The 27187-nt window shown below is 37.5% G+C and overlaps 1 protein-coding gene and 1 long non-coding RNA gene across 4 annotated transcripts in view; both read left to right on the top strand.

Annotated features, from left to right (window-relative positions):
* Positions 1–5734, top strand: part of NDUFS1 (NADH:ubiquinone oxidoreductase core subunit S1) — a 29917-nt gene extending 24183 nt beyond the window's left edge. For all 3 annotated transcript variants that reach the window (XM_015074138.3, XM_015074139.3, XM_053215677.1), the window contains 4 exons: positions 1139–1314; positions 1870–2004; positions 2103–2175; positions 3976–5734. In XM_015074138.3, the coding sequence (XP_014929624.1) occupies positions 1139–1314; positions 1870–2004; positions 2103–2175; positions 3976–4067 (476 nt within the window). In that variant the 3' untranslated portion in view covers positions 4068–5734. The remainder of the gene's footprint in view (positions 1–1138; positions 1315–1869; positions 2005–2102; positions 2176–3975) is intronic.
* Positions 5735–6856: 1122 nt separating this feature from the next.
* Positions 6857–26360, top strand: LOC113597102 (uncharacterized). Its single transcript, XR_003417951.2, has 2 exons — positions 6857–9125; positions 24093–26360. It is a non-coding gene; the product is annotated as an uncharacterized LOC113597102 (long non-coding RNA).
* Positions 26361–27187: the final 827 nt, after the last annotated feature.

Raw genomic sequence — 27187 nt, 5'->3', positions numbered from 1 at the left:
AAAAAATTAAAAGAAGCCTAAATGCTTCAGTAACAGGAATGGTTAAATTATGGTTTATTTATACAGTGAAATATTATGTAGCACTAAAATTCTGCTTTTCAAAGAATGTTTACCATTATTATATAATTAGAGGAAAGCACTTTTATATAAACAGTATAAAAAGTTTAAAAAATCATGAGTGTTATGTTACAGAACATTTAATGAAATATATTTGACAGTACTCCTTTGGCTTCTTTGTATTTGACTCATTTTCTTGAACTCTTACTCATAAATGTAATCAAGTTTCCCTGGAATAGATGGAGTCCAGAGTGTTCCTGGATATTTTACAGGGAAAAGTATTACATAACTCTCTACTTCATTTTACACAAACACCATAAATTTATTAATAGGCTTTTTATTGCCATGGCACATAAAAAGCATTATATAATGTTTTGTATTTTTTGTTTGTTAAAATTAAAGCAAAATACATAAATTACATCCAGCTCCTTATCCTATCCAGAGATAATCATTGATGATGGTTTTGAAATGTGTGCTTCATGTATTTTTCTATGTATGTACAAAAATGAGACTAAATATTTTATATATTTTGTTTAACTCAAGTTCTTTTTTCCTTCTAACAGTTTCGTTAAACTATTAAAACTTTCATTATACTATTTCAGTTTTTCAGCAAGCTATTTTGTATAGTTTTCTGTTTATTGTGTTTTTAGTATTATCACTGTCATTCCTGAACTACATTTTTGTTCCTCCACCATTTCCATCTACTTTACCAAATTTCACTTACATATACCTGAGCATTTCTAGTTTGTAATTATCAAGAGAAATAATATAGCTAGTTGCCCATATATGTGTGGTGTTATGTGTATTTCTGTATTTGTAAAAAATTATGTGGGAAGATACATAGCAAATGCTTATCAGTGATTTCTTTGGGAAGGGAGTTGAAATGTGGGCTTTTTATTCCAAAAAATTTTTATATTGTTTTGTATATTGTAATTTAGTAAACAATTTTGTAATTATTTTTTGTTTTTTAACACTTTTTAAATTCTTAATGGGATTTACAAAAGGGTATCTTCTGGGTTCATGTATGGTACCTAATCAATTTTTTGCTAAAATATGGTTTGCATTTTCCGTCTTTTCACAGGACATCATGGAGACATTGGAGCTCCAATAGCTGATGTTATTCTCCCAGGCGCTGCTTACACAGAAAAGTCAGCCACTTATGTCAATACTGAAGGCCGAGCTCAGCAGACAAGAGTAGCAGTGACACCTCCTGGCTTGGCAAGAGAAGACTGGAAAATTATAAGAGCCCTCTCTGAGGTATTTGTTCTTAGTGATGTTGCTAATGGGAAGTTTGACTTGTTAGCTTGTCAAAGACAAAGTGGATGCAAGTCTGAAGTGCAGAGATGATTTGAATAATCTCTCTTGGCAAAATATGTTCAGAAAATGGGAATTTGATATTGGTGTTTTATTTTTGGCTTATTTTTTGCCTAAAAATACTGCTTTTAACTCTTTTTATTGTAAAAAAGAAAAAAGGCATCATGAGATATAAATTATACACAGTTGTCTGTAGATTTTGTTTATGATCAGTATCAGGTTAGCAAAAGCATTCAGATTTAGCATACCATTATCTCTTTAATGATTTATTTCATAATCAGTCTAATTTCTAAAGAGAAATTACTAACATACTGATAGCTGTTTATGAATTAAAATTTTTGACCATTGTGTTCTCCACTTAACCACAATATACATGCTAATGAACGCCAATAGAATTTTCATTGGTACAACATTATTTCACTATAGTTGCAATTATGTATGATTTGAATTTTTAAATACTAAAGCTTTGTGTCAATTTTGGGGACCTGATATGTATAGATTGCAGGTATGACTCTTCCATATGATACTCTGGATCAAGTAAGGAACAGATTGGAGGAAGTCTCTCCTAATCTTGTCCGATATGATGATGTCGAAGGAGCCAATTATTTCCAGCAAGCAAATGAGCTCTCCAAGGTAAAAACTTGCCTGTATGCAGTTTTCATACTAGTGTATCCTCTGGTGTTAGTTTTCAATTCTATTATTGATCTCATGCTTTTTTGTTCTTGTTGTAGCTAGTGAACCAGCAACTTCTTGCTGATCCGCTTGTTCCACCTCAGCTAACAATAAAAGACTTCTACATGACAGGTATGCATCTGTCAGCATGCCTGCCAAATATAAAAGGTGGGAAGGTAGAAGATCACCTAATTTAGCATCGTGATTCCAACGTCTTCGGGTGCCTGGGTGGCTTAGTTTGTTAAGCGGCTGACTTGAGTTTGGCTTAGGTCATGATCTTATGGTTCATGAGCTCGAATCCCATATTGGGCTCTGTGCTCACAGTGCGGAGCCTACTTCAGATCCTCTGTCTCCCTTTCTCTGCCCCTCTCCCGCTCAATCTCTCCCTCTGTTTCTCTCAAAAATAAATAAATGCCAAAAAAAAAAAAAGATTCCAACCTGTTATTAAGAATATTTGATATTTTTATTTAATCTTTGAAAATTTTCAAACATCAGAAGTAATGTAATTTGTATCATCTGATTTTACTCTCTTTTTTTTTTTGTTTCTGAAATGTAAGCATGTTTCCAATATAAAATTTTACTGTTGTGTATAAAATCATGATATACTAATTTAGGAAGCATTTTTGTAAGTGTCAGCCAGAATTGCTAAGGTTTTTCTGAGAAATACAGTAGAAATAACAAAACTCATGTTAAACAGTGCTTCTAGGTATGCCTGGGTGGCTTAGTTGGTTAAGCATCTGACTTGGGCTCAGGTCGTGATCTCGTGGTTCGTGAGTTCGAGCCCCGCATTGGGCTCTGGGCTGACAGCTCAGAGCCTGGAACCTGCTTCAGATTCTGTGTCTCCCACTCTCTCTGCACTGCCCTGCTCACGCTGTCTCTCTCTCTCTCTCAAAAATAAAATAAAAAAATAAAAACAAACCCAGTGCTTCTGATGTATATTGTTAGGAATGTTTTTAAGGAATGCAGACTTACTGAAATTTCTTTACTGCAAATCTTCCATTTGGTATAAAATAACACCTGATATAATATCTGTGTTATGAGGTAATTTAAAAATTATTTTAAATAATTTTCTATCAAAGCAGATAGTGTATTTTTTAATTTTTTAAGTTTGTATCTAAGATTATTGTTAATTGTTTTTTAGTTATGTTTGTTATAGAATACATACTTAAGCCCAAAGAGCAAACAATTACTATGATCCCACCATCCAGAAAAATAACTATATTTATTTTTTTAACATTTTGTCAGGCATCCAGGGATATACACATACATTTATTTAAACAAAAGATATGATTATTCATTTATGGGGGGGAGGGGGGTTGACAGCTTTATTGAAATATCATCCACATACCATGAAATTCACTCATAAAGTGTACAATTCAGTGGATTTTAGTATACATACTGTTTTATAAACTTTTTTTCAAAAATAGTATTTTGTACATGTTTTACCTGTCTTTAATAATTTTCTACAATATTTTTAATGTTGCACACTAGCATGTTGTATGAATGTATATAATTATTATTATTTTAAGTTTACTTATTTTGAGAGGGAGAGAGCATGCACAAGTAGAGAGAGAGAGGGAAAGAATGAATACCAATTTGTGCTGGCAGCACAGAGCCTGACTTGGGGCTGGATCCCATGAACCCGTGAAATTATGACCTGAGCCAAAATCAAGAGTCGGACATTTAACTGACTAAGCCACACAGACACTCCATGGCTGTATATATATAATTATTTAATCATTCCTAGGAGTAATTGTTAAAAACATTTATTAGCTAATAAGGGACTTCTGAATTTGTTGCTCTCACATTACATATAGTTCAATAGGGTTTTATAGTCTTTTTTTGTTGTTCCTGAATATGTGCAACAAAGTTTTACTGTGTGCTTTTTTAAAAATTGTATTATCAAAATGCACTTTTTAAAATATCTTTCAGACTCAATTAGCAGAGCCTCACAGACAATGGCCAAATGTGTCAAAGCTGTCACAGAAGGTGCCCAAGCAGTAGAGGAGCCATCCGTTTGCTGAAACATCTACTAGGAACCCTGTTTTGTTACAAATAATTAATGGACAATTATGTTGGAGTGATCTCCTACAGGTTTATCTGTTTAAAAAATAATCTGAATGATGTAATATTTAAGATTGTACCATGCTTATTTGAAAATGATACTGTGGTTATTAGTGAATTTTGAGGTTTCAAAAACATTTATGTGTTGTATGTAAACATTGTTAAATAGTTTAATGAACATATTTACAGATGCTCTTTCACATAAAAGCATTGGTAATCTTTGTGACACATATAAAGAAAATCCTTAAAATAGGAGTTTTTGTTTATTTTCATTGATTGTTTATGTTTGTAAAATGGTCCTTCCATTAGGAGCCACTGTTTTCTAGTGCTAATGATCTAAGCATTCTGTCAAGCTGGGTAAATAGAAAATATATATATAATATAATCCTACATCAGATATGTATTTGAACAATTATAATTAATCATAATAATGGTAGATCATGATTATTCAGCTTTTCCTGTATGCTAAGCAGTCTGGTTTTATGTGTATTGTCTTGTTTTGTCCTTGCTACAATTCACTGAGATAGTGTTCTCTCATTTTGCAGATGAGGAAACTGAAGCCTAGCGGTATTTGGTAGCTTGCCCAAGGTCACAGCAAAGTCGAGGACTCAAGCTTAGTTCTGACTCCAAAGCCCATTGTTCTTTCCTGCTACACATAATTGCCTCCCATTAATACAGATCCTATAGGTTATTACTTCTAAGAATTAGCATTGAGAAGCTTAATATATAGTCCATTTTTCTGTTTTCTCTTGAATCTGTTTCTATGTCACAGTGATTTATGTGACATTTTTCTTTGTGTAAGAGATTATACACACACATACACCACTAGAGTGAAGGAGTAAAGAGATATAATTTAGGTCTTTATTGAAGTTCCATATTCATTATATTAACACCATCTGTAGTCTTAAATGAACTAAATTATTCCAATAATAGAAGAAAAACTGACGGCTTTCATAATTTTCATTGTTAAAAAGTAAGTAAAAATTTTACAATTAACCTAGGAGATAATCTAACTTATTAAATTTTTTTCACAATCTATGGTCAGAATCCTTTTGTTTTATAATCCTTATTCCTATTTTCACTAAAGACTTAGCCCAATTATAGGATGCAGTATTCTTGATACAATAAGATTTTTAAAATAATAATATGTCATCGATACTTTATCTTCAAAAATTGTACAAAATGTGTCACTTGTAACAGCTTTTTCAGAACTGTTTATCTTCTTTAGTAAAACATTAAGAAATGTATTTTGCTTAAAGTACTTAAAATTCTAAGTTGCCTGAAATTATACAAATTCTTGCTTAAAGCCTTTGAATTCAGCACAACCTTTCTGTCCCCTTAGCACTGTAGCTGACCTCGAGGGGGCATATGTGGCATATGCTGTTTTGTATTTTACACAGTACTTTTCAGTGAATGTTAGTAGATTTCATAGGCTTGTTGGTGAGGGAACATTGTGTTCAAGTGGAGAAGAGGTGACATATAACCAAATTGGTCCAGAATCCTTGGGCTGCCATCTAGGCAGTGCGTGTTGAACTTGTAATTCTTTAAAGAATACTCTGTCTGGGGTAAGTAGTGCTCTGTAAAATTGGCTTGTTTTTACATAAAGTAAACATGCAAGTCCGTCTGATGAGTGCCTATTGTGTGTAATGCTTAATAGTAAGGTTATTGCAGACATAAACATTAAGGGTGATTGCTAGGGAAAAAAGACTTTCTGAAGAAGAGCTCCCAGATAGAAAAGAAATATATATAGGTGAGACTAACCTGGCTGATGGAATTATGGTTCTAAGTAATGAAAGGGTCAGCAGTGAGAAGGTCTACAAAGGCTCAGGGCCAAGTCCCTTTGGGTGAAGAAACCAGTCTGAAAATATCCAGGAAGAATGATACTCATTTACACTTGATCTTAGCCAAAAGGGAAGCTAAGAAGCAATGGGAAAAGTAATATCATTTAAAGAGGACCTTCTAAATATGTATCTCTAAAGCTTGAAGTACATTATGTCTAATTTCACAAAAAAACCTGCAACTAATAGGTTTGAGACCCAGGAAATATGAAGTAACTTGCCTAAAGCTACAGAGTTACAGACTAAAGGTAAGGGAGTTTAAATTCGAGATATTTTTATTGTCCCATGTTGCCCCAAATGTAAACCTTTTGGACAGTATGAAAATTGAGTACATGTACAAGAAGAATCTTAATGCCTAAGCTCCATACAGAATGCTCCCCAAATTTATTGTGAATTGTATTATAACAAATACGTTAATAAAAAGTATTATGCCTTCTTAATAATACTCAGTATACAATCATTATTGTTTGTTGCTGAGTTGTTTAAACACCACTTCTTGCCAGGTCTGACATATCTAGTTCAACTTTGGAAAGGTATTTAGAAAAATTTTAATATTGTTCGTTTGTAAAACGGGGATAAAAATCGAATAATCGTATTTACTTCTGACCTCAAAGAGTTGTTTTGAGGAGTAGGTCAGAAAACCTATGAAACTCTTAGCTTACTTCCTGACACATAGTAAATGTTCAATGTGCTCAATAACTGAAGACCATTATTAGAGGAAAACGTGTACTCAAAATTTTGCTCAGTTTCAGGAGGTTGCAGTGAACCATCCGTGGGAATTTTTTTTTTTAAACTCTGTGCCCTGCCCAACATGGGGCTTGAACTCACAAGAGATCAGGAGTCACTCTACTGACTGAGCCAGCCAGGCACCGCCATGGAAGTTCTTTATCCTAAAATTAAAAGTTCCATTCTAAATGAATCAAGTGAAAAACTCAAACTATTGATTGTGAAAGTCATGCCTAATATAACTTCCAGCTTACATTTTTCTAAAGAAATGCATTCCTTTCCTAAGGCTCCAAGGAATTAAATTGACTTATCCAAGGTCAACCTAATCAACAAAACACTGCTACTACGGACCGTCCACCAAGGTTGTGAAATTTATTATGTAGAACTCTGCTTATTTTGATAGAACTTTTACCAGTCAAGTAGGAAGATTTACTGAGTGTTGTGTTCTAACCCTTAAAAGAGAGTACTTCTAAGAGCAAAACCATAAAAACAATGCTATCAGAAGAGGGGGAAAATACTTGCTAGTAAAATAAGGGTAGTAAGATAGTAAGGTAATAGAGGGTCAGAGCTATTGATGTGCACAAAGGAGGCCAGTGGATTCTTTTGCCAACATAAACTTCTAGCTAATATAAACTCAGCCTTATTGTTACTCTAACCAATTACACTGCCACTATTCACATGAGAAAAGAAAGCAGTGCTAAGAGGTGTTTTGTTTTGTTTTGTTTTTTTAATGTTAACATGTCATGACTACTGTTAAGATGTCCCTGGTAATACTACAAATCTGTTGGTAGCAAAGGTCTTGTATGGCTGTGAAAATGAGGGTTCAAATAGAAATTATGATACATATTAATATTACAAGCTATTTTTTTAGGACATTTGGTGAGGCTAGTCGTGTCTTAGCATGCCTAGACCTTGTTAGTGATTGACTCAACTTTTGAAAACGAGTGGGAAAAAATCTGATAAAGATCTATTGGAAAAAAATATATAGAGACAAAAATGGCCACCTTTTAATAATGATGAAGATAGCTAGTAACTCCCTAATAATTTTTAATAACCAATATTTTAAAATATCTTAATTGCATAGTACTTTAATTATTTTGTTTAATTTAGCCTAAGAGACCATGTTAATGAGAAAACTATGACTAGATCTCAGGTCTAGATTTTAAGAGAACAAGGATCTTGGAAACAAATACCTTTTGCTTAAAGTATTTGTGAATTTTACCATTGAAAAACTTTGAAGATTGATTTACCTATGACTGATATTCAAGATCTTTGACATCTTAATATTTCAAAAATAACTTACACTACAAAGCATATGTTGGTATTGAAAAACATGGCAAATGTGTGGTTTACGACGAGTCATTAGTTTATAATATTTAATTTGAATTGGTATGTAAAGAGATCACAAGATGAATAACATTTAGAAGCATATAATTTTGGATCTGGAAAGGACTATAGAAATAAATCTAGTATTACATATGCATTTTGTAATTGTGGAAATAGAGAATTAAGGACAAATTAGAGGCAGGTTTTTTAATTAGAAACAGCTCTTTTTTTTACTATTTTTTTTAACATTCATTTTTTGAGAGACAAGAGTGCGAGTGAGGGAGGGGCAGAGAGAAAGAGAAACACACAATCTGAAGCAGGCTCCAGGCTCTGAGCTGTCAGCACAGAACCTGACATGGGCCTCAAACCCACAAGCTGTGTGATCATGACCTGAGCCGAAGTCGGGTGCTTAACAAACTGAGCCACCCAGGTACCCCAACGCTCTTATTTAAATGAAGAATATGTAGCAGCACCTGGGTAGCTCAGTCAGTTAAGTATCAACTGCAGCTCAGATCATGATCTTGTGGTTCACAAGTTCAAGCCCCACGTTGGGCTCTGTGCTAACAGCTCAGAGCCTGGAACCTGCTTTGAATTCTGTGTCTCCCCTCTCTCTGTCCCTACCCCGCTCACAGTGTATCTCTCAAAAATAAACATTAAAAAAAAGGTTTTTTTTTTTAATGAATATGTAGTGAAAACATCAAAGTCGATGACAACTAAAAATAGGATACAAAATTATGCGCATGTTATGTGTGGTAGGCAGCCTTGAAAATGACCCCCACCATCCCTGCCTGTTGGGATTCATGCCCTTATGTCCGTATGTAATCCCCTCTCCTTAAGTGTGGGCTGGATTTACTGATTCACTTGTAATCAGTAGGGATGTCCCTGCTGAGATTAGGTTTTTAAAAGACTGGCTTTCATCTTGGTTGTTCTCTTATTCTCTCCCTCTCAGATCACCACCTACCATGCTGAGAGGACACATAGGCAGCCTATGAAAAGGACCATGTACTAAGGAACCAGCAATCATCAGCTAAGGATTCAGCAACCACTTGAGTAAGCTGAATCCTTTGGCCCCCAGTTGAGATGGCTATAACCCATAGACTTCCAGATTCCCAACACACAGAAACTGAGGTACTAAATATTTGTTGTTTTTAGCCACTAAGTTTTGGGTTATTTTGTTATGTAATAATAGATCACGAATATGCTGTAATTATAACCTAGCAAAAGCATATGGTAGGATGACTCACATACAATGACTGACCCATGTGGGAGTATAAAGGCCTGACCTTCTAGATCCACCGGAGGACAACTCTAAAGGGCTTTCTTATATCTTAGCTTCTGAGCTCTTTGTGGGTTTGGATGAGATTGTCATTGGGCCTGTACTACAGCTCAGCCTTTCCCTCTGCCCATTCCTGTGTTCTTTCCCTCCTTAACAGGTGTTGACCTTCAGGGAACTCCTTAATAAATATTCTGTACACTGGGTGCCTGGGTGGCTCAGTTGGTTGGGCAACCGACTTCGGCTCAGGTCATGATCTCACAGTTTGTGGGTTTGAGCCCCGTGTTGGGCTCTGTGCTGACAGCTGAGAGCCTGGAGCCTGCTTTGAATTCTGTGTCTCCCCCTCTCTCTACCCCTCCCCTGTTCATGCTCTGTGTCTCTCTGTGTCTCAATAATAAATAAACGTTAGAAAAAAATTAAATATTCTGTACACTAAACTCTTCTCAGAGTCTGCTATGTGGGGAATCCAGTCTGTGATAGCATCCGGAATATCTATGTATCCTAGATAGCTGCTCCAATTATCACTGTTTCAGCCAGCAAGACATGGATGGATGAGAGAGAGGAAGTGGAGTTTTATTTTATTTATTTTATTTTATTTTATTTTATTTTATTTTATTTTATTTTATTTTATTTTATTTTATTTTATTACTTTATCTTTTAGAGAGAGAGTGCGTAAATTGGAAAGAAGGGAAGAAAGAAAATCTCAGGCAGGCCCCACGCTCAGCGTGGAGCCCGATGTGGGGCTGGATCCCACGACCCTGGGATCATGATCTGAGCTAAATCAAGAGTTGGCTACTCAACCGACTGAGCCACCCAGGCACCCTGCCTTTTAACATTTTACTGACTTGACGTAGAAATTGCATCATTTCCACTCATATATCATAGGTAAGACTTAATAGCCACATTCACCTGCAAGAGAGGAGGCTGGGAAATATACCCAGCTAAAGCCATCTACCTAACTAAAACAGATTCCTATTTAGTTAGTTTTGAGAGAGAGAGAGAGAGAGAGAGAGAGCGAGCAAGCAGGATCAGGAGAGGGGCAGAGAGAGAGAATCCTAAGCAGGCCCCATGCTGTCAGCATGGAGCCCAATGTGGGGCTCAATCCCACAAACCATGAGATCATGACCTGAGCCCAAATCAAGTGTCAGACACTTAACCAACTGAGCCATCCAGGTGCCCCTAAAACAAAGATTCTAAGAGATGGTGGTCTAGTTATTTTTTGCTGTGTAACAAACTACCCTAAAACTTAATTATATAAAACAACTATCTTATTATGCTTATAAGATGACTCCATGAGTGCAAAGTACAGAAAGGGCACAGTAGAGATGGGTGATCGATCTGTGTTCCATAAGGCTGGATCCTCAGCTGGATGAATGGAATTCTACAAGATGACTGAAACAGCTCGGGGCTGGAGCACCTGTGGTGGGAAGACTCCGTTCCCAGATAGCGTCTTCACTCACAAGTTTGGCTCCTGGGCTGGAATGCTAGAAGGACAGTTTCAGATGGGATTGTCTTCAAGAGCATCTACTTGTGGCCTATTTAGCATGACAGTCTCAGGATAATCGTAGAGTGTTCAGGGCTCCAAGAGCAAGAGCATTCCTGGAGACCAATGAGGAAGCCGCAAGGTTTTTTATGACTTACCCTTGGAAGTTCTATAGCATCACTTCCACTGTCCACAGTCTTAGAGTGCACCCAGATTCAGGAGGGGGAAACATACATCCCATGGGAGGAGTGTCAAAGAATTAAAACTGCCACAAGGGTGAATATTGAGGGACAATTAGTTCCTGCCATAGGTCCTGAGTCTGTACCCCAGCAGTGAAGAGGGAAATAGAGAGAGAGAGAAGGAAAGCCAGAGACCATTAACAACTATAAAATGAAGTTTCTATAATATACCAATTAATCCGTAACTATTTTCTAATTAATTACTTACTACATACACAACTCTAGTACTTTTGTATCCATTACAGAGTTGGTACATGTCCTGTTATATACTAGATAGCATTGAGGCCCTTCCCTTTGGCTCAAATTCTTTAAGCTTTTAAATATAGCTCAGGATCCTTGGCATATGTAACTGAAATGTTCTTTGTGGGCTTAAGGTTATTTATAGGAGGAAATGAGTCTTTGTTAGGTTGCTTGCAGATTGTCCAGGCTGGGGTGCTATAGATTGGTAAGCACTAGGTCCAAACGAAGTAGTGTTCCTCAGGTGACATATTTAGTATCACAGTTTGAGCACCACAATGGACCCCGAACTGTAGTTTTCTAGGGACTTCCATTCCATTTCCATTTAAAGGATTTACTACATTATTCAGCAGGATAAGTAACCTCCCTGCCAACAGTCTACTGTATATTAATTTTTTTCTGAATTAAAAAAAGAAAGTTGGGTTTTTAATTTTTTTTTTAATGTTTATTTATAGTTTTTGAGAGAGACAGAGCATGAGACAGGGAGGGCAGAGAAAGAGGGAGACAGAGAATCTGAAGCAGCATCCAGGCTCTGAGCTGTCAGCACAGAGCCCGACACAGGGCTTGAACCCAGGAGCCATGAGATCATGATCTGAGCCAAAGTCAGATGCTTAACTGACTGAGCCACCTAGACACCCCCAAAAAAGAAAGTTTTGTAATCACAAAGGCAAACTAGGACAGGAACTGAGCATACTGAGATCTTTAAACTCTTCCAAGATTTTGGGATTTTCCTCATATTCCTAGGGATAGGGTGACCTCACCCCATTGTTCTAGAATAGAAGCATCTACTTTGCTGCTGGAAAGGCCTGGGATAATGTTGGAAATCTAAAAGGAGCAGTAAAGCATGACTAAATTTCATTAATCTCCTTTTCCCCTGTCAAGAAGAATAAGGGCCACACATTTTTTGCCTGTTTCGTTTCTTTTTTTAAGACTGGAAGCAACCTGGGGCGCCTGGGTGGCTCAGTTGGTTAAGTGTCTGACTTGGCTCAGGTCATGATCTCATGGTTCGTGGGTTCGAGCCCCCAGTCGGGTTCTGTGCTGACAGCTCAGAGCCTGGAGCCTGCTTTGGATTCTGTGTCTCCCTCTCTACCCCTCCTCCACTCGTACTCTCTCTGTCTCTCAAAAATAAACATTAAAAAAAAAAAAAGTCTGGAAGCAACCTGGTCTCAATCTGAAGGGCAACATTATGTGGATAAAGTTAAGTAATAAGATAACATATGCCTTCCTTTAGCTCCCCAAATCTCAAACTACAATTCCCATAAAGCATGAAGTGGAAATGTATTATTTACTTAGAAGCAGGAACTAAACAGCCACACCTCTTGATGGGTTGGGGCTTGTTTTGTACCTGCAAACCCGGAGGGAATGATAAGGAAGGGTAGTGTATCCCTGGGCAGCCGCATTCCCTTGGGAAATTGGGGTTATTCCTCAGTAACTCCTGTGTGTGTCCTCACTCTTGTGACCTATGCCCTCTCCTTTATCCACTTTACCAGCCAATGTGTGTGTCCATCTCCCTTTAAACCTTTTGTTCCATAGGAGATGAGATGTGTTCCATATTCCTTTCACTCTATCTCTAGTGGTTTGCCTCAAGTGTTCTTACCTATTATTTCCCTCTCATGTCATTCCCACTTATACTTGAGATGCATTTTCTACCAGTTCCAATTTATCATTGTCCTCCCCTGTACTCTGCATCTTTCCTTCATGTGACTCAGTATAGAAAATGTATTGCCCTTTGGTAAAACCCTCATCTGAAACTGGAATATTAGGACAAATATCTTGTAAGGGAATTTTTTTAGGAACATGTGGTGCCCTGTATAAACCTATTGATGGCCAGAAAAGAGATACCTAATCATTTTCAATAATATATTTGAGTCTTAAGAATCCACATCTTATTCTACTGTGAACTTTTTGATGAGAATTAGTTCTTCCATTCATGTTTTATGGTTTAGTTCATTAAGTTCCTGTGCAAGAAAAGCAATTAAAATTTTTTTAATGTTTATTTATTTTTGAGAGAGAGAGACAGAGTGCAAGCAGGGGAGGGGCAGAGAGAGGGAGACAGAGGATCTGAAGCAGGCTCCAGGCTTTAAGCTGTCAGCACAGAGCTGACATGGGGCTCGAATCCACGGACTGTGAAATCATGACCTGAGCGGAAGTTGGGCGCTTAACCGACTGAGCCACTTAGGTGCCCCAAGAAAAGCAATTTTAACAAGGAAAATGAAAAACACCCTAAGAGGGGTAGGAAACCTTTCTGCCAGGTGAACTACTAAAGAGATTATTAGGAGCTTCTGTGCTTTTAACAGTCACCTGCTAATATCCTTAATAGCTTGACAATTAAGGTTACTAGGCAAGAACTGTGCCTATTCAATTTTATTCCCTGGGCAGTACCCAACGTGCTCTGTATATGTGAACATCTGATGTTAACTTGAGTTGTTATGCCTGATCCTCAAGATTGAGTAGAACAACTCAACTGCTCATTCTTGGGAATAATAGGTAATTTTTCCCGGGCACCAAGATACAATGATTAGGGCTTGGGCAAGGAATTTTCCTAAACTGGCCTATCTGCCCAGAAGAGGTCATTCCTTTTCCCATGTGAGTACCTCCCTCCCGGAGAGCTGCATTGACTCACTCTCTGACTCAGCACGATTATACACAATAAACAGTTGAGAAATTATTGTCTCTGCTAAGAGTTTCTGATGCGGTAAAGCACATGGATGCAATTAGTGACCAAAAAGATACCAATCTCAATTTCTAATAAGGCCCCTAGTTATTTCCCTGGTCCCTTTTCTCTCCTGAACCCACTCACAAAGCTAATGCATCAAAAGTGTTGGCTACCCTCTTCTCTCCTCATACTCCAGTTTCTCCAAAGCTTCTCACCTTTCTCCAAAACCCCCAAATGCTTTTCCCACCAGAGTTCAAAGAATTTACTCTTTGTTCTTCAATATATATGTGCTAAGTTTAGCCAACTTAAGTTTAGCTAAATTTTTTTCTTAGGCATTGGAGGGAGACTAAGTTGGCAGAGATTGCTTTCTGGTTAAGTAGAGTATATAGGGTTCTCTTTACTAGTTTGCTAGTTACTTAGTTTTCCATTGTGTGCCTCTACCAAAATTTATCCCAATTCCTATCCATAATGATAGCTAAAATGTATTGAGCATATACTGTGGGTTAGGCACTGTTCTAAATATCACAGCCCAATAAGTAAATTCTATTATTAGCTTTTGGTAAACCAAAAGCACAGTGGGGTAATTTGTCCATGATCACATAGCTAGTAAATTGTGCAGATGGGATTGGAATCTAGGCAATTCTTAACCACTATGCTATACTTCTTCCCTGTTGATGGGATATTTAGGCCTTTCTCTAGATTCCTTTAGATTTTTTTTTAATATAGATAATGCAGTAATGAATACCCTAGTACATAAATATTTACTTTTTTTTTTTTTTTTTTTGAGAGAGAGAGGGCACGACTACAGGAGAGGGGTAGAGGGAGAGAAAGAGAGAATCCTAAGCAGGCTCCATGCTCAGCATGGAACCTGATGTGAGGCTTGATCCCTCAACCTTGGGATCATGACCTGAGCTGAAATTAAGAGGTGGATGCTCAACTGACTGAGCCACCCAGGTGCCCCATTTTCTAAGTATATCAGTAAGGACAAATTCCTTGAGATGACATTATGAGGTCAAAGAGCAACACATTTTTATTTGAACAGGAAAAGCTTCTCCTCCAAATGTATCATTTGTTTGGAGGAGGCAGCATTTTTATCAGAGGCAACAAGCTGTCCTCTTACGGTATTTGAATTTTTACTAGCAGGGCATCTGGGTGGCTCAATTGGTTGGGCATCTGACTTTAGTTCAGGTTAGTGATCTTGTCATGAGTTGGAGCTCCACATCGGGCTCCTTGCTATCAGCATAGCACCCACTTTGGATCCTCTGTCTTCCTATCTCTGCTCCTCCCCTGCTTGCTCTCTCTCTCTCTCTCTCTCTCTCAAAAATAAACAATTTAAAAATAAGTAAATAAAATAAATCTTATTAAAAAATAAAATAGAAAATAAAATAAAAATTTACTAGCAGAAGTACTAGAAAGTCATCTTAGTCGTTTATCTGAGGGAGTAATTATCTAAGTGGTCCTTTCCTCCTATCATTGCTGTTATTTGATTAGGAGTGCACACAGGTAAATTGCAAGCCGAAGAGCCCTAGACTGCGGCCTGGGTCATGGTAGTTCAGTGATTGAATTAAATGACAAGGTCTTTGATTTTTTTTTTTAAATCTGTAAAATGGGGACATTAAGTACTACTTACTTTATCTCCCACGTATGGGTTTAGAGACACAAATATGAATGTATACATTGTTCATATGTGTCATTAAGAACACTTATAATGGAGGGATACCCATCTAGGAACCAGGGGAGAGAACTATGGGGCCCATTAGGAAATTGAGATCTGGTATCTTTTGGGTCCCTAATGCATACATGTGCTTCACTCATACATGTGCATTAGAAACTCAGGCAGAGACCATAATTTCTCAACCATTTATTGTGTGTGACCATCTGTATAAGTCTTAGTATACTTTTAGCAGGTAGGCTTACTATAAATATTTTATGAATAAATTAATGAACAAAGTTTTCTTTCTTTTTTTAAGTTTATTTATTTTGAGAAAGCAAGCTAGCAGGGTAGGAGCAGAGAGAGAGGAAGGGGGAGAATCTCAAGTAGGCTTCCTGTTGTCAGTGCAGAGCCTGACATGGAGCTCGTTGTGAGATCATGACCTGAACCAAAACTAAGAGTTGGATGCTTAACTGACTGAACCACCCAAGTGCCCTGAACAAAGTTTCCAATGCTGGTCATCAATTTTCCAAAGCTAATACAAACATCCTTTCAAAAAAAAAAAAAAGAAAATAATTTTTAGCATTTTGTTTTTCCCCTAAATAATGAATGTCTATGTCTTCTTTAGGAGAACTATGTTCATAATATGGCTTAAGGTCTTAAATTTTGGTCTTGGGTAAACTAATAAGCAAATCACCCAGAGCAGAGTCTGAAGTTATCTACGTTGTCAAATGTTGAGTAACTGCCTCTCTATAAATTTGGAAAATACAAAAATGTAGAAAAATAATCCATTTATTAACTAGTAACCCTTATGCTGTATAATTTATTGGTCCTTCAAGATACTATCTTCCATTTCTTTAAATTTGTTGATAGACAACCCTATTTGTGAATCACTTCCAAGTGATTAGCAATCTAGTAGAAATTAGTCATATGTAGTCATATATATGCTGACAAAACTTTCAAATTATATCTTAGATTATGTGTATTTTATTGGACTATATAAGTCACTTTTTATAAATTTCATCTTCTATTTTATTCTAAAACTTTCAATTGTCTTGAATAATATTCTTTCTTGTTGAGTGTATCCATATTTCAAATATTTGTACAAATGTGGATATAAATTGAATCCATTTTTCCCCTTTTCCAATTTGTGTGTGTGTGTGTGTGTGTGTGTGTGTGTGTATTTATTTGATTTTTTTTAAGTAAGCTCTATGCCCAGCTGGGGCTCAAACTCACGACCCTGAGATCAAGAGTTGCTTGCTCTATTGACTGAGCCAGCTAGGCACCCCTAGATTTATATATTTTTTAAACTAAGTTAGGAAATATCTACCAACTTCAACATGGAAATATTATTTATTTATTTATTTTTAGCACATGTGTGAACAGGGGAAGGGCAGAGGGAGAAAGAGAATCTTGGCCTCCATGCCCAGTGCAGAGCCCAATTTCGGGCTCATGATTGTAAGGTCATGACCTGAGCTAAAATCCAGGGTCGGATGCTTAACTGACTGAGTCACCCAGACTCCTAATATGAAAATATTTTACACTTAGGTGTTTTGGAATAGAAAACTATACCTTTCTATGAATGATACATGTGTGTACTCAAATGCAAAAATAAAGTAAACATGAAAAACATTCTTTCTAATTAGGGATAGATAGAATATGTATATATATATGTATGCATGTATATATATGTATGTATATATATGTATGTATGTATATATATATATATATAATTTTTAACATTTACTTATTTTTGAGAGAGAGAGAGACAGAATGTAAGGGGGGGAGTGGCAGAGAGAGAGAGAGGGAGACACAGAATCTGAAGCAGGTTCCAGGCCCTGAGCTGTCAGCACAGAGCCCAACATGGGTTCCAACTCATGAACCGTGAGCTCATGACCTGAGACACTTAACCAACTAAGCCGCCACCCAGGTGCCCCAGATTAGAATATTTTTAAAGAATTTATCACTAAGCAGCCAAAATTTTTATACTCAAGAGTTTCAGGATTTTTCCAAGAACTAGAAAAATAATATTGTTTTAGTCTGTTGGGTTGCTATAAAAAAATACCACGGACTGGGTAGCTCATGAACAAATTTATTTTTCACAGTTCCAGGGCCTGGAAGTCCACCGTCAGGGTGCCAGCATGGTTAGGTTCTGGTGAAGGCCCTTTCCAGGTTGCAGACTGCCACCTCCTATGGTGCCTCACAAGGTAGAAGGGAGCACAGGGCTCCTGAGGTCTCCTTCATAAAAGCACTGATCCCATCCATGAAAGCCCCATCCTCATGACTGAAGCGCCTCCCAAAGGTCCCACCTCCTAAAATCATTATACTGGGCATTAGGATTTCAACATATAATTTTTGAAGGGACACAAGCATTCAAATAAATGTTTGAATAAATCATAACAAATAAATGAACAAATACCCAACTCGACAGCAGTCCTCCTCAGTTATGGGAAAGTAATTGCCAATGCAAAACAGATACTAGTATGAAGTTCTACTTTATTCTGAATAACTGTGCTGGGACCTATATTTTCTGAGTCATGCTATCGAATAGACAATGAACTCAATGATGAACTTAAGTTCTAGTTATTGCGTGTGTACTCAACAAGACTTTGATTTACTAAGCGTTTGCAGCATTGAAGCTGTTTCTAAAATTTCTGTTCGCTCTTTTTGGGGCAGTCATTATATCCAACACTATTTACTGGGTGGCAGCACTATATGATAATGTACACACTAATTTGTGGGGTACCTGGGTGGCTCAGTTGGTTAAGCGCCGACTTAGCTCAGCTAATGATCTCACAGCTCGTGAGTTTGAGCCCTGCATCAGGCTCTGTGCTGACAGCTAAGCCTGGAGCCTGCTTCAGATTCTGTGTCTCCCTCTCTCTTGCTCCTCCCCTGTACGCACTCTGTCTCTCTCTCTCTCAAAAAATGAATAAATGTTAAAAAAAAAATTTTTTTAATGTACACACTGATTTGTGTGTTAAGAAAGAAAGTTCTGGAATCAGTTAATTGCCCAGATTTGAATCCTGGCTCGACCACTTATCAGCTATGTCATTTCTATTACTATTACCTATTGAAATGGAAATGACAAGGATAATTACACCTGCCTCGTAGAGTTAACTAAATAATATATATAAAGCACTAAGCAAGAGTAGTGCTTAATAAGTGTTAGTTGTTATTTCATCCTTTAAAAAGAAAGAATGAAAATGTATACTTAGGGATGCCTAGCTGGCTCAGTTTGTTAGAGCATCCAACTCTTGATATCGGGGTTGTGAGTTGAGCCCCACATTGGGTGTAGAGATTACTTTTTTTTTTTAATTTTTTTTTTTTAACGTTTATTTATTTTTGAGACAGAGAGAGACAGAGCATGAACGGGGGAGGGTCAGAGAAAGGGAGACACAGAATCTGAAACAGGCTCCAGGCTCCAAGCTGTCAGCACAGAGCCCGATGCGGGGCTCGAACTCACGGACTGCGAGATTGTGACTTGAGCCAAAGTCGGCCCCTCAACCAACTGAGCCACCCAGGTACCCCGAGATTACTTTTTTAAAAATGTGTGTTTAGAAGTCTGTGATTTAGTATGCAACCCATCTATAGTTTAGGACTAGAGTAGAAAGCCTTATGGCTTTTTCCACATAATGCTTTACATCAAAAATTTTATTTCTAGTCAGTTGACAGTAATAAGAATGGGGAAACCTTGTCTTTAGAAGTAACTTCCAGACAGAAAATAAGTATATAAATATTGGATACCTGGATTACTCCCTGAGGTTTAGCTACTAAAAGCAATATCCCCTATTTTGAATCATGATTTATTACATGCCCAGTAGTAGTCATCACCAGTACCTATTGCAGTGCCTTTCACAGTCAGGCATTCAAACATTAGCTCAATAAATAAATGAATAGAAAGTAAATTCACAGTTAAAGCCAAGAGTATGAAGAGAATGTTTAATTCTTTTTTTTTCATTTAGTTCCAGCAATGTAATTCCCAACCAGCAAAGTGCATACAGGTTATATGAATCAAGCTCTTTGGTCCACAGAGTAATGCATCATAGGAAATTATAATCATTGCTTTTACAACTGTGTATGATCCTGTAAAATTCTGTGCTCTTGGTGGCAAATGGAGGAGGAAGACAGATAGATGGATCAGCAAGAGTTCTTCACTCCTGGTGGAGGACAAATCAAAACCAGTGTCCTACCAATGGAAGATGACCGACATTTACTTTTATGAAGGATTTAGACAAATTTGCAAACATATTGCAATTTTTACTTTTTATTGAAAAAAATTTTTAAATACATTTTATTTTGTTTTCATATTTTTTCTTAATGTTTGTTTATTTTTTTTTAGAGAGAGAGAGAAAGAGACAGTGTGAGTGGGGGAGGGGCAGACAGAGAGGGAGACAAAGAATCCAGAGCAGGCTCCAGGTTCCGCGCTGTTGGCATGGAGCTCAATGAGGAGCTTGAACTCACAAACCGTGAGATCTTGACCTGAGCTGAAATCGGATGCTTAACCGACTGAGCCACCCAGACTCCCCTATACTGCAATTTTTAAAAAAGTGATTTACTGAGCTATGAAAAAATAAAAAGGGACCTGTTATTAAAGAGATATTTCCCTTTTGCTTGATTTATGTGGCCTGATTGTCCCATTAGTCCATATATATTAATTAGTCTAAATATATTCATGTGGTAGGCTGAATGATGGCTCCCAAAATGTCTGTGTCTTAATTTCCTGAACATATGAACATGTTACCTTGCATGGCAAAATCAATTTTGTAAGTATGATTAAGTTAAGGATCTTGAGATGGGGAGATTATTCTGAATTATCTGAGTGGGGGCCCAATGTAATCAGAAGGATCCAAATACAGCGAGACAGGAGGAAGGACAAGTGACAGAGGAGACTGGAAGACACTGTGCTTTTGGTTCTAAAGATATAGGAAGAGATCATGAGTCAAGGAATTCAGGTAGCTTCTAGAAGCTGGAAAAGGCAAGGAAACAGATTATATTCCCTGGAGCCTCCAGAGAAATGCAACCTTGCTGATAACTTAATTTCAGCCCTGTAAAACCCATTTTGGACTTCTGACTCACAGAACCGTAAGATAAAAATCTATGTTGTTTTCATTTTATTGTATTTTTTTAAGTTTATTTTTTGAGAGAGGGAGAGGGAAAGAGAGCAAGACAGAGAAGAAAAGAGAGAGAATCCCAAGCAGGCTCCATGCTCTCTGTGCTGAGCCCAATGTGGGGCTTGATCTCACAAACCATGAGATTATGACCTGAGCTGAAATCAAGAGTCAGACACTTAACTGACTGAGCAACCCAGGTGACCCTAAACCATGTTTTTGTAAGCCACTAAATTTGTGGCACTTTGTTAGGACAGCAAGTTTCTATTATACATTCATTAATCTGCACCTAATTTATGGAGACACTAATTTGTAGTCAGTACAAACAAATTTACTTCTAGTTCTCTTGGATTAAAACTGGAGTTATCTTAGGGTGTCTAGCTGGCTGAGTCGGTAGAGCAGGCAACTCTTGATCTTAGGGCATAAGTTTGAGCCCCATGTTGGGTATAGAATCTACTTTAAAAATAAATAAAATGAAAAAATGAACAAAACACAACTGGAGTTATCCTTGGAAAAGTGATTTATTCCAGGGCTGGGGTAGGAAAAAATATAATTGAATCTAGAGCATCTTTTGGTATCAGAAAGTGAAGAAGTGCTCAAAAAAGATTGAGGGTATGTCAAAAGGGTACAGACACTACGTGAAAAAGGTATCAATGGCTAAAGCTGGAAGTTGAACAACAAAATAATGATAATTTGGATTATAACTCCCCAAATTAAGTATAAATATATATGCATGAGTCCATAATAAAATAAATACATATATAAATACATAAATGGAGGAGAGTGGACAATTCCATTGAAGAATGTTAATGTGGGGGAAAAAAATTAATGTGAGACAGTTTGAGGAAAAGCAGAATATTTACATAGTTCAAAGTATGCCTCCCATAACATTAAAAAATTTTTTTGTCTTATTTATTTATTAATTTATTTTTTAAATTTTTTGTTTTTTATTTATTTTTGAGACAAAGAGAGACAGAGCATGAGCAGGGGAGGGGCAGAGAGAAAGGGAGACACAGAATCTGAAGCAGGCTCCAGGCTCTGAGCTGTCAGCACAGAGCCCAACACAGGGCTCAAACTCACAAAGCATGAGATCATGACCTGAGTGGAAGTTGGATGCTTAAACGACCAAGCCACCCACGTGCCCCTCCCATGATATTTTTAAATTACAATTTTTTTATATAATTATAACTTTACGGTGGAGAAATCTAGAAGAAGCTTAACCAAGTAATTAAGATCAATAATCACTAGTGTGGCAGGCAGAATTTTAAGATGTCTGCTCACTTCCTCTGTCCTTGCTACCTTTGATATATATGCCTTGCCTCCAGGCTGTGAATATAATGGATTTAAATCCTGTAATGAGGTTATATTATGTGACACTGTTGACTTTAAGAAAGGGAGATGATGGGTTGGGGCCTGACCTAATTATATGTGCCTTTTATTTTACTTATTTTATTTATTTTTTGTAAGATTTTATTTTTAAGTAATCTCTATATCCAACATGGGGCTCAAACCTATAATTCGGAGATCAAGAGTCCCATGCTCTCCCAACTGATCCAGCCAGGTGCCCCTTTCTGAGTCTTTTAAATCTTGGCCTAGAAGTCAGAGATTCGAGGTGTGAGAGGGATTGTCTGGGAGGTGCTCCTGCTGCCATTGTAGGTGGAGGCACCACACAACTAGAACTTGAGAGTGGCCTCTAGGAACTGAAAGTGATCCCTGGCTGCCAGATAGCCAGAACAGGTCAGTTCTATAACCAAGAAGGTGAATTCTGCCAACAACCTGCATGAACTGGGAAGAAGGATACAAGCTCCACATGCGAATGCAGCCATCCGACACCTCAGTTTCGGCCTTATGAGACCCCGAGCAGGAAGCCCAGCTTCAACTTGCCTGGACTTCTCACCTCCAGAATCCATGAGATAATAAGCGGGTGGTGTCTTACCGCGCTGGGTCTGTGGTGATTTACTCTGGCAGCAGAAGAAAACTATACAGGCAGCCATAACATATCTCAACATCATGCCCCAATAGGGTGCTCTGAAAAGGACACATCGCGTACGAGATTTTCTTGCCTAAAATAAATTACCTCATCTAATCATGGGAAAACATAAGAGGAACCCAAATGGAGAGAGATTCTACAAAATGACTGACTAGTACTCTTCAAGACAGTTGAGATCATGAGAGACAAGGAAAGACTGAGTGTCTGGAGTGGAAAAAGGACTTTAGTGGTAAACTGGTGAAATCTGCAGTTTAGTTAACAACAAAAACTACAACAAAACACAGTCATTTCTCTCTAGAACTGGCTAGGCTATGTAACCGTAAACAAATCACTTGCTAGATGTTGGTTTTTCCAGTTGTTACAAACAGTGAGTTTGTAGTGGTACTTTAGGATTCTTAGCTGAGGGGCGCCTGGGTGGCTTAGTCCGTTAAGCGTCTGACTCTTGGTTTAGCTCAGGTTATGATGAAGTCCTCTTGGGATTCTCTGTCTCTCCCTGCCCCTCTCCCGCTCATGTTCTCTCTCTCTCTCAAAATAAACTTTAAAAAAAATAAATAACAGATTCTTAGCTGAAATAGTCGCTTACTGTTTGTTTTTTAGTAGTTCTATTTTCCTTTAAGAAAGCTTAATTTTGGAAGAGTTGGTATGTTTTGGAAGACTTAGTGTGCTTTAACATTGTAATGATTTTGATGTGCTGATACAGATTAATGAAAGCAAATACTATGAATGGATATAATCCAAAAATGAAAATCTGGACAGCTTAGTACATTGTGGAGGCTTTTTGCGGTTATTGCTTTGCTCTTTGAATTTTCTTTTTATTTCAAATTAAAGAGTTGGCATAAACAACAAATACACAAAATCCTTTTACGGTTTAAAAGAATGAATATTTCAGAAATTTTCTGAATTCAAGTCAGGATAAAGAGAGGCAACCAAAAAAGAATTCAGTAACACACCATTCAAACAGTTTGATTCAGACAAGATAGAAACCCCCTTCTAATAGGAAAAAAAAAAAAAAAAGGACAAATGGACTACATGGAGTATTTACAAGAGCTTTTTTTTTTTTCAAAGTTTATTTATTTAATTCGAGAGAGCAAGCATGAGCAGGGGGAGGGTGGGGAGAGAGAGGAGGAGAGAGAGAGAATCCCAAACAGGCTTTGCACCGTCAGTGCAGAGGACCCGGGGCTCAAACTTATGAACCATGAGATCATGACCTGAGCCGAAACCAAGAGTTAGTCGCTTAACTGACTGCTTCACCAAGGTGCCCCTACATGAGCTTTCTAAGTATGGTATCATGAGTCTCTTCCCCTATAATTTTTTGTTAGCTTTATTTCAGAGAGATGCACACATACGGTGTGGATTGAATGATGCTTTATCACATCATCAGTGATAACTGTATAAAATACTCTAACTTTGCTGCTTGTACATTTTAGGTAACATAATTCTTCCCTCCTTCCTCCATAGAGAGAAACACAATGCTTCCAGCTCAAGACTGGCTTAACGGCCTCCTCCGAGGTTAATGTTAACATCGTTCTGGACAGAGTAACAGGAAGCATCTGTGTATCTGACCACAAACTGAGATGATCCATTCTTCCCCCATCTGAAGTATAAATTCTGTTGGTATTAAATTGCTTAATTGCTTCTGCTTTATATATTAATACTTTAAAACATCATAAAATCTCTGGGAAAACTAAAATGATTTATGACTATGTAAATATTTATTTAGTTCTTCCCAGTTGGTCAGTATTGATTCTTTTTTACCCCCTCTATACTTTATTATTTATTTATTTATTTTTAAAGTTTTTATTTAAACTCCAGTTAGTTAACATACAGTATCATATTAGTTTCAGGTGTATAATATCATGATTCAACAATTCCATATATCACCCTGTGCTCCCCACGTCAAGTGCACTCCTTAATCCCCATCACCTATTTAACCCATCCCTCCACCCCCTCCCTTTTTCCTCTATAATTTAAAGGAAACTTGTATTATGAAAGCTATTCTTAGATATCTTTTGTTTTTATGTTCTAGAACCATCTATGGCTACAGGAAACTCAGGGAAGAATGTTAGTGAATTAGCAGATGCTAAGTTACCCAGAAGAGCAGATGGAATAATTGATTATGTCCTACAAAATGGGGGAAGGGAATACTTAAAGATCTTTCCTCAAGTATGCTACAGAGTTTCCATACAAAAGGCTGTAACTAAAACTATATTTTTCTTTTTTTTTAATGATTTATTTATTCATTTTGAGAGAGAAAGAGAGCACAAGCAGGGGAGGGTCAGAGAGAAGGAGAGACAGAATCCCAAGCAGGCTCCACACCATCAGTGCAGAGCCCGATGTGCGGCCCGAACTCACAAACTGTGAGATCATGACTTGAGTTGAGATCAAGAGTCGGACACTTAACCAACTATGCCACTCAGGTGCCCCATAAAACCATATTTTTCTTCTCTTGTATGTTTGTTTTTATTTCAGGTGATCTTTTATGTTACTTTTTAACCTGTAGAGTTTTCAATATGATGTGGCATTAATCATTTAAAAATAGAGTATGCATACATTTAAAGGTTTTTTTGGCAATAAAAAATGTACAAGAGAAATAAGCCAATAGAACAAAGTAGCATACTTTGCACTGCTCCCAGATTTTTTAGCCTACACTATAATATGGACAATTGGAATATATTGGCATCATTAGAATTGTACAGATATTTTACTAATCACCTTGGGACTCTTAGTGAGATTGAAAGTCCACATTTGCTTCCTCAGAACTCTTCTCATTCAACCTATAAAATAGCCATATCTTTAAAAAAACGTTTTTTTATGTTCATTTTTGAGAGAGACAGAGACAGAGCACGAACAGGGGAGTGGCAGAGAAAGAAGGAGACACGGAATCCGAAGCAGGCTCTAGGCTCTGGGCTGTCAACTCAAACTTGTGAACCGCGAGATCATGACCTGAGCTGACGTTGGACGCTTAACCGACTGAGCCACCCAGGTGCCCTCAAATAGCCATATCTTAATTATGTAATAGTCTTGAAGACATTGTACTATTTAAGAATTCAAAATCTAAACTATTAAGTTAATAAATATTTATGGTGCAAATTTTGTGCCAGGCACTTTTCTAGAGGCTTAGTGAACAAAATAGATTTAAAAAAAAAAAAAAAGGAGGGGTGCCTGGTTGGCTCAGTCAGTAGATCTCAGGGTCATGACTTCAAGCCCTACATTGGGTATGAAGCCTACTTTAAAAATGAATAAAGAAAAATAAATTTAAGGGGTGCCTGGGTAGCTTAGTTGGTTAAGTGTCCAACTTTGGCTCAGGTCATGATTTCACAGTTCATGGGTTTGAGCCCTGCATTGGGCTCTGTGCTGCCAGCTTCAGATCCTCTGTCTGCCTCTCCCTCTCTCTCTGCCCTTCCCCCACTCTTGCTCTCTCTCAAAAATAAGACATTAAAAAAACTTTTAAAATAAAAAATAAGAATAATAAAGGAAAAAACCCTAGCCTTCATGGTACTTACATTTTTTAAAGTGGGATCTGTATAAACTAAAACATCTCTAAAACAATAATTCTCTTCTCTCTTGCCAGAGTGAAGCCACTTGAGGGCAGGGGCTACTGTTTCCCCAGTATCCTAACTGCAGTGCCCGGCACACTATAAATGATTAATAGGTATTCCTTGAATAATTAAATAGCAGAAGATCCTTTTTGCTTAAGTACAAATAATGCTTCTTTATTGCCTATTGTATCTGTTTAGATTTTTCAGCTTGGCTTTCGAAGTTCTCTCACTCGGGCCCTACCCTTCATCTTTAATTTCTATTTTTCAGCACACTCTTGTGATACTGTAAGACACAGTACTCTTGCTTTACCTCATACCACTTCCTCTGTCCCAGATAAATAAAAACCCTCTCCCTTTAGGTTCAACAAACACTCATCTAGGATCTTCCATGTGCCAGGACTGTGCTATAGATTTTCACATCTTTTCTTGAACGTACACAAGCACACTCGCAGGTTTTTAGAAGGAGCGAAAGAAGCTCAGAGTTCTGAGAGCAGCCCAGGGTCACTGAGCTACCCAGTAGGGCCTGGACCTAGCCTTCTCTCCTTACTCTGCCCCTTTGGTTCCCTACTGTGAGCCCTTGCTTGTCTCCAGGGCTTCCAGGATGTTATTTATCTTTGCAGCTAGACTGTAAGCTCCCTGTGCCCAACTATGTACTATCTTTTACTTCCCCACAGAGTCCAAGTGCCATGCCCAGCAAGCTCTCAATAAATATTTCCCTAATTGAAGGAAGGCTAACCAATTTGGGCTGAGTCTCCTATTTTCAACTGTTACAAAGTTAACCTTTGCAATAAATTCCATCTTTTTTTTTTTTTTAAGACCTTATTTTTAAGGACACTGTGCATCCAATGCAGGGCTCGAACTTGCAACCCCAAGATCAAGAGTCACACAATCTTCTGAACCGAGCCAGCCAGGTACCCCACAAATTCCGCCTTTTGAATTAAGTTTTACATGGTCAGAGCTTGCTGGGTGAAAAAATACTTCCTTTTAGTCTTAAATACTTCACCTGAGATTTTA

This window comes from Acinonyx jubatus, chromosome C1 (assembly GCF_027475565.1).
Source record: "Acinonyx jubatus isolate Ajub_Pintada_27869175 chromosome C1, VMU_Ajub_asm_v1.0, whole genome shotgun sequence".
Taxonomy (NCBI): domain Eukaryota; kingdom Metazoa; phylum Chordata; class Mammalia; order Carnivora; family Felidae; genus Acinonyx; species Acinonyx jubatus.
The sequence above is the reverse complement of the archived record's forward strand: the minus strand, read 5'-3'. Positions and strand labels throughout refer to the sequence as shown.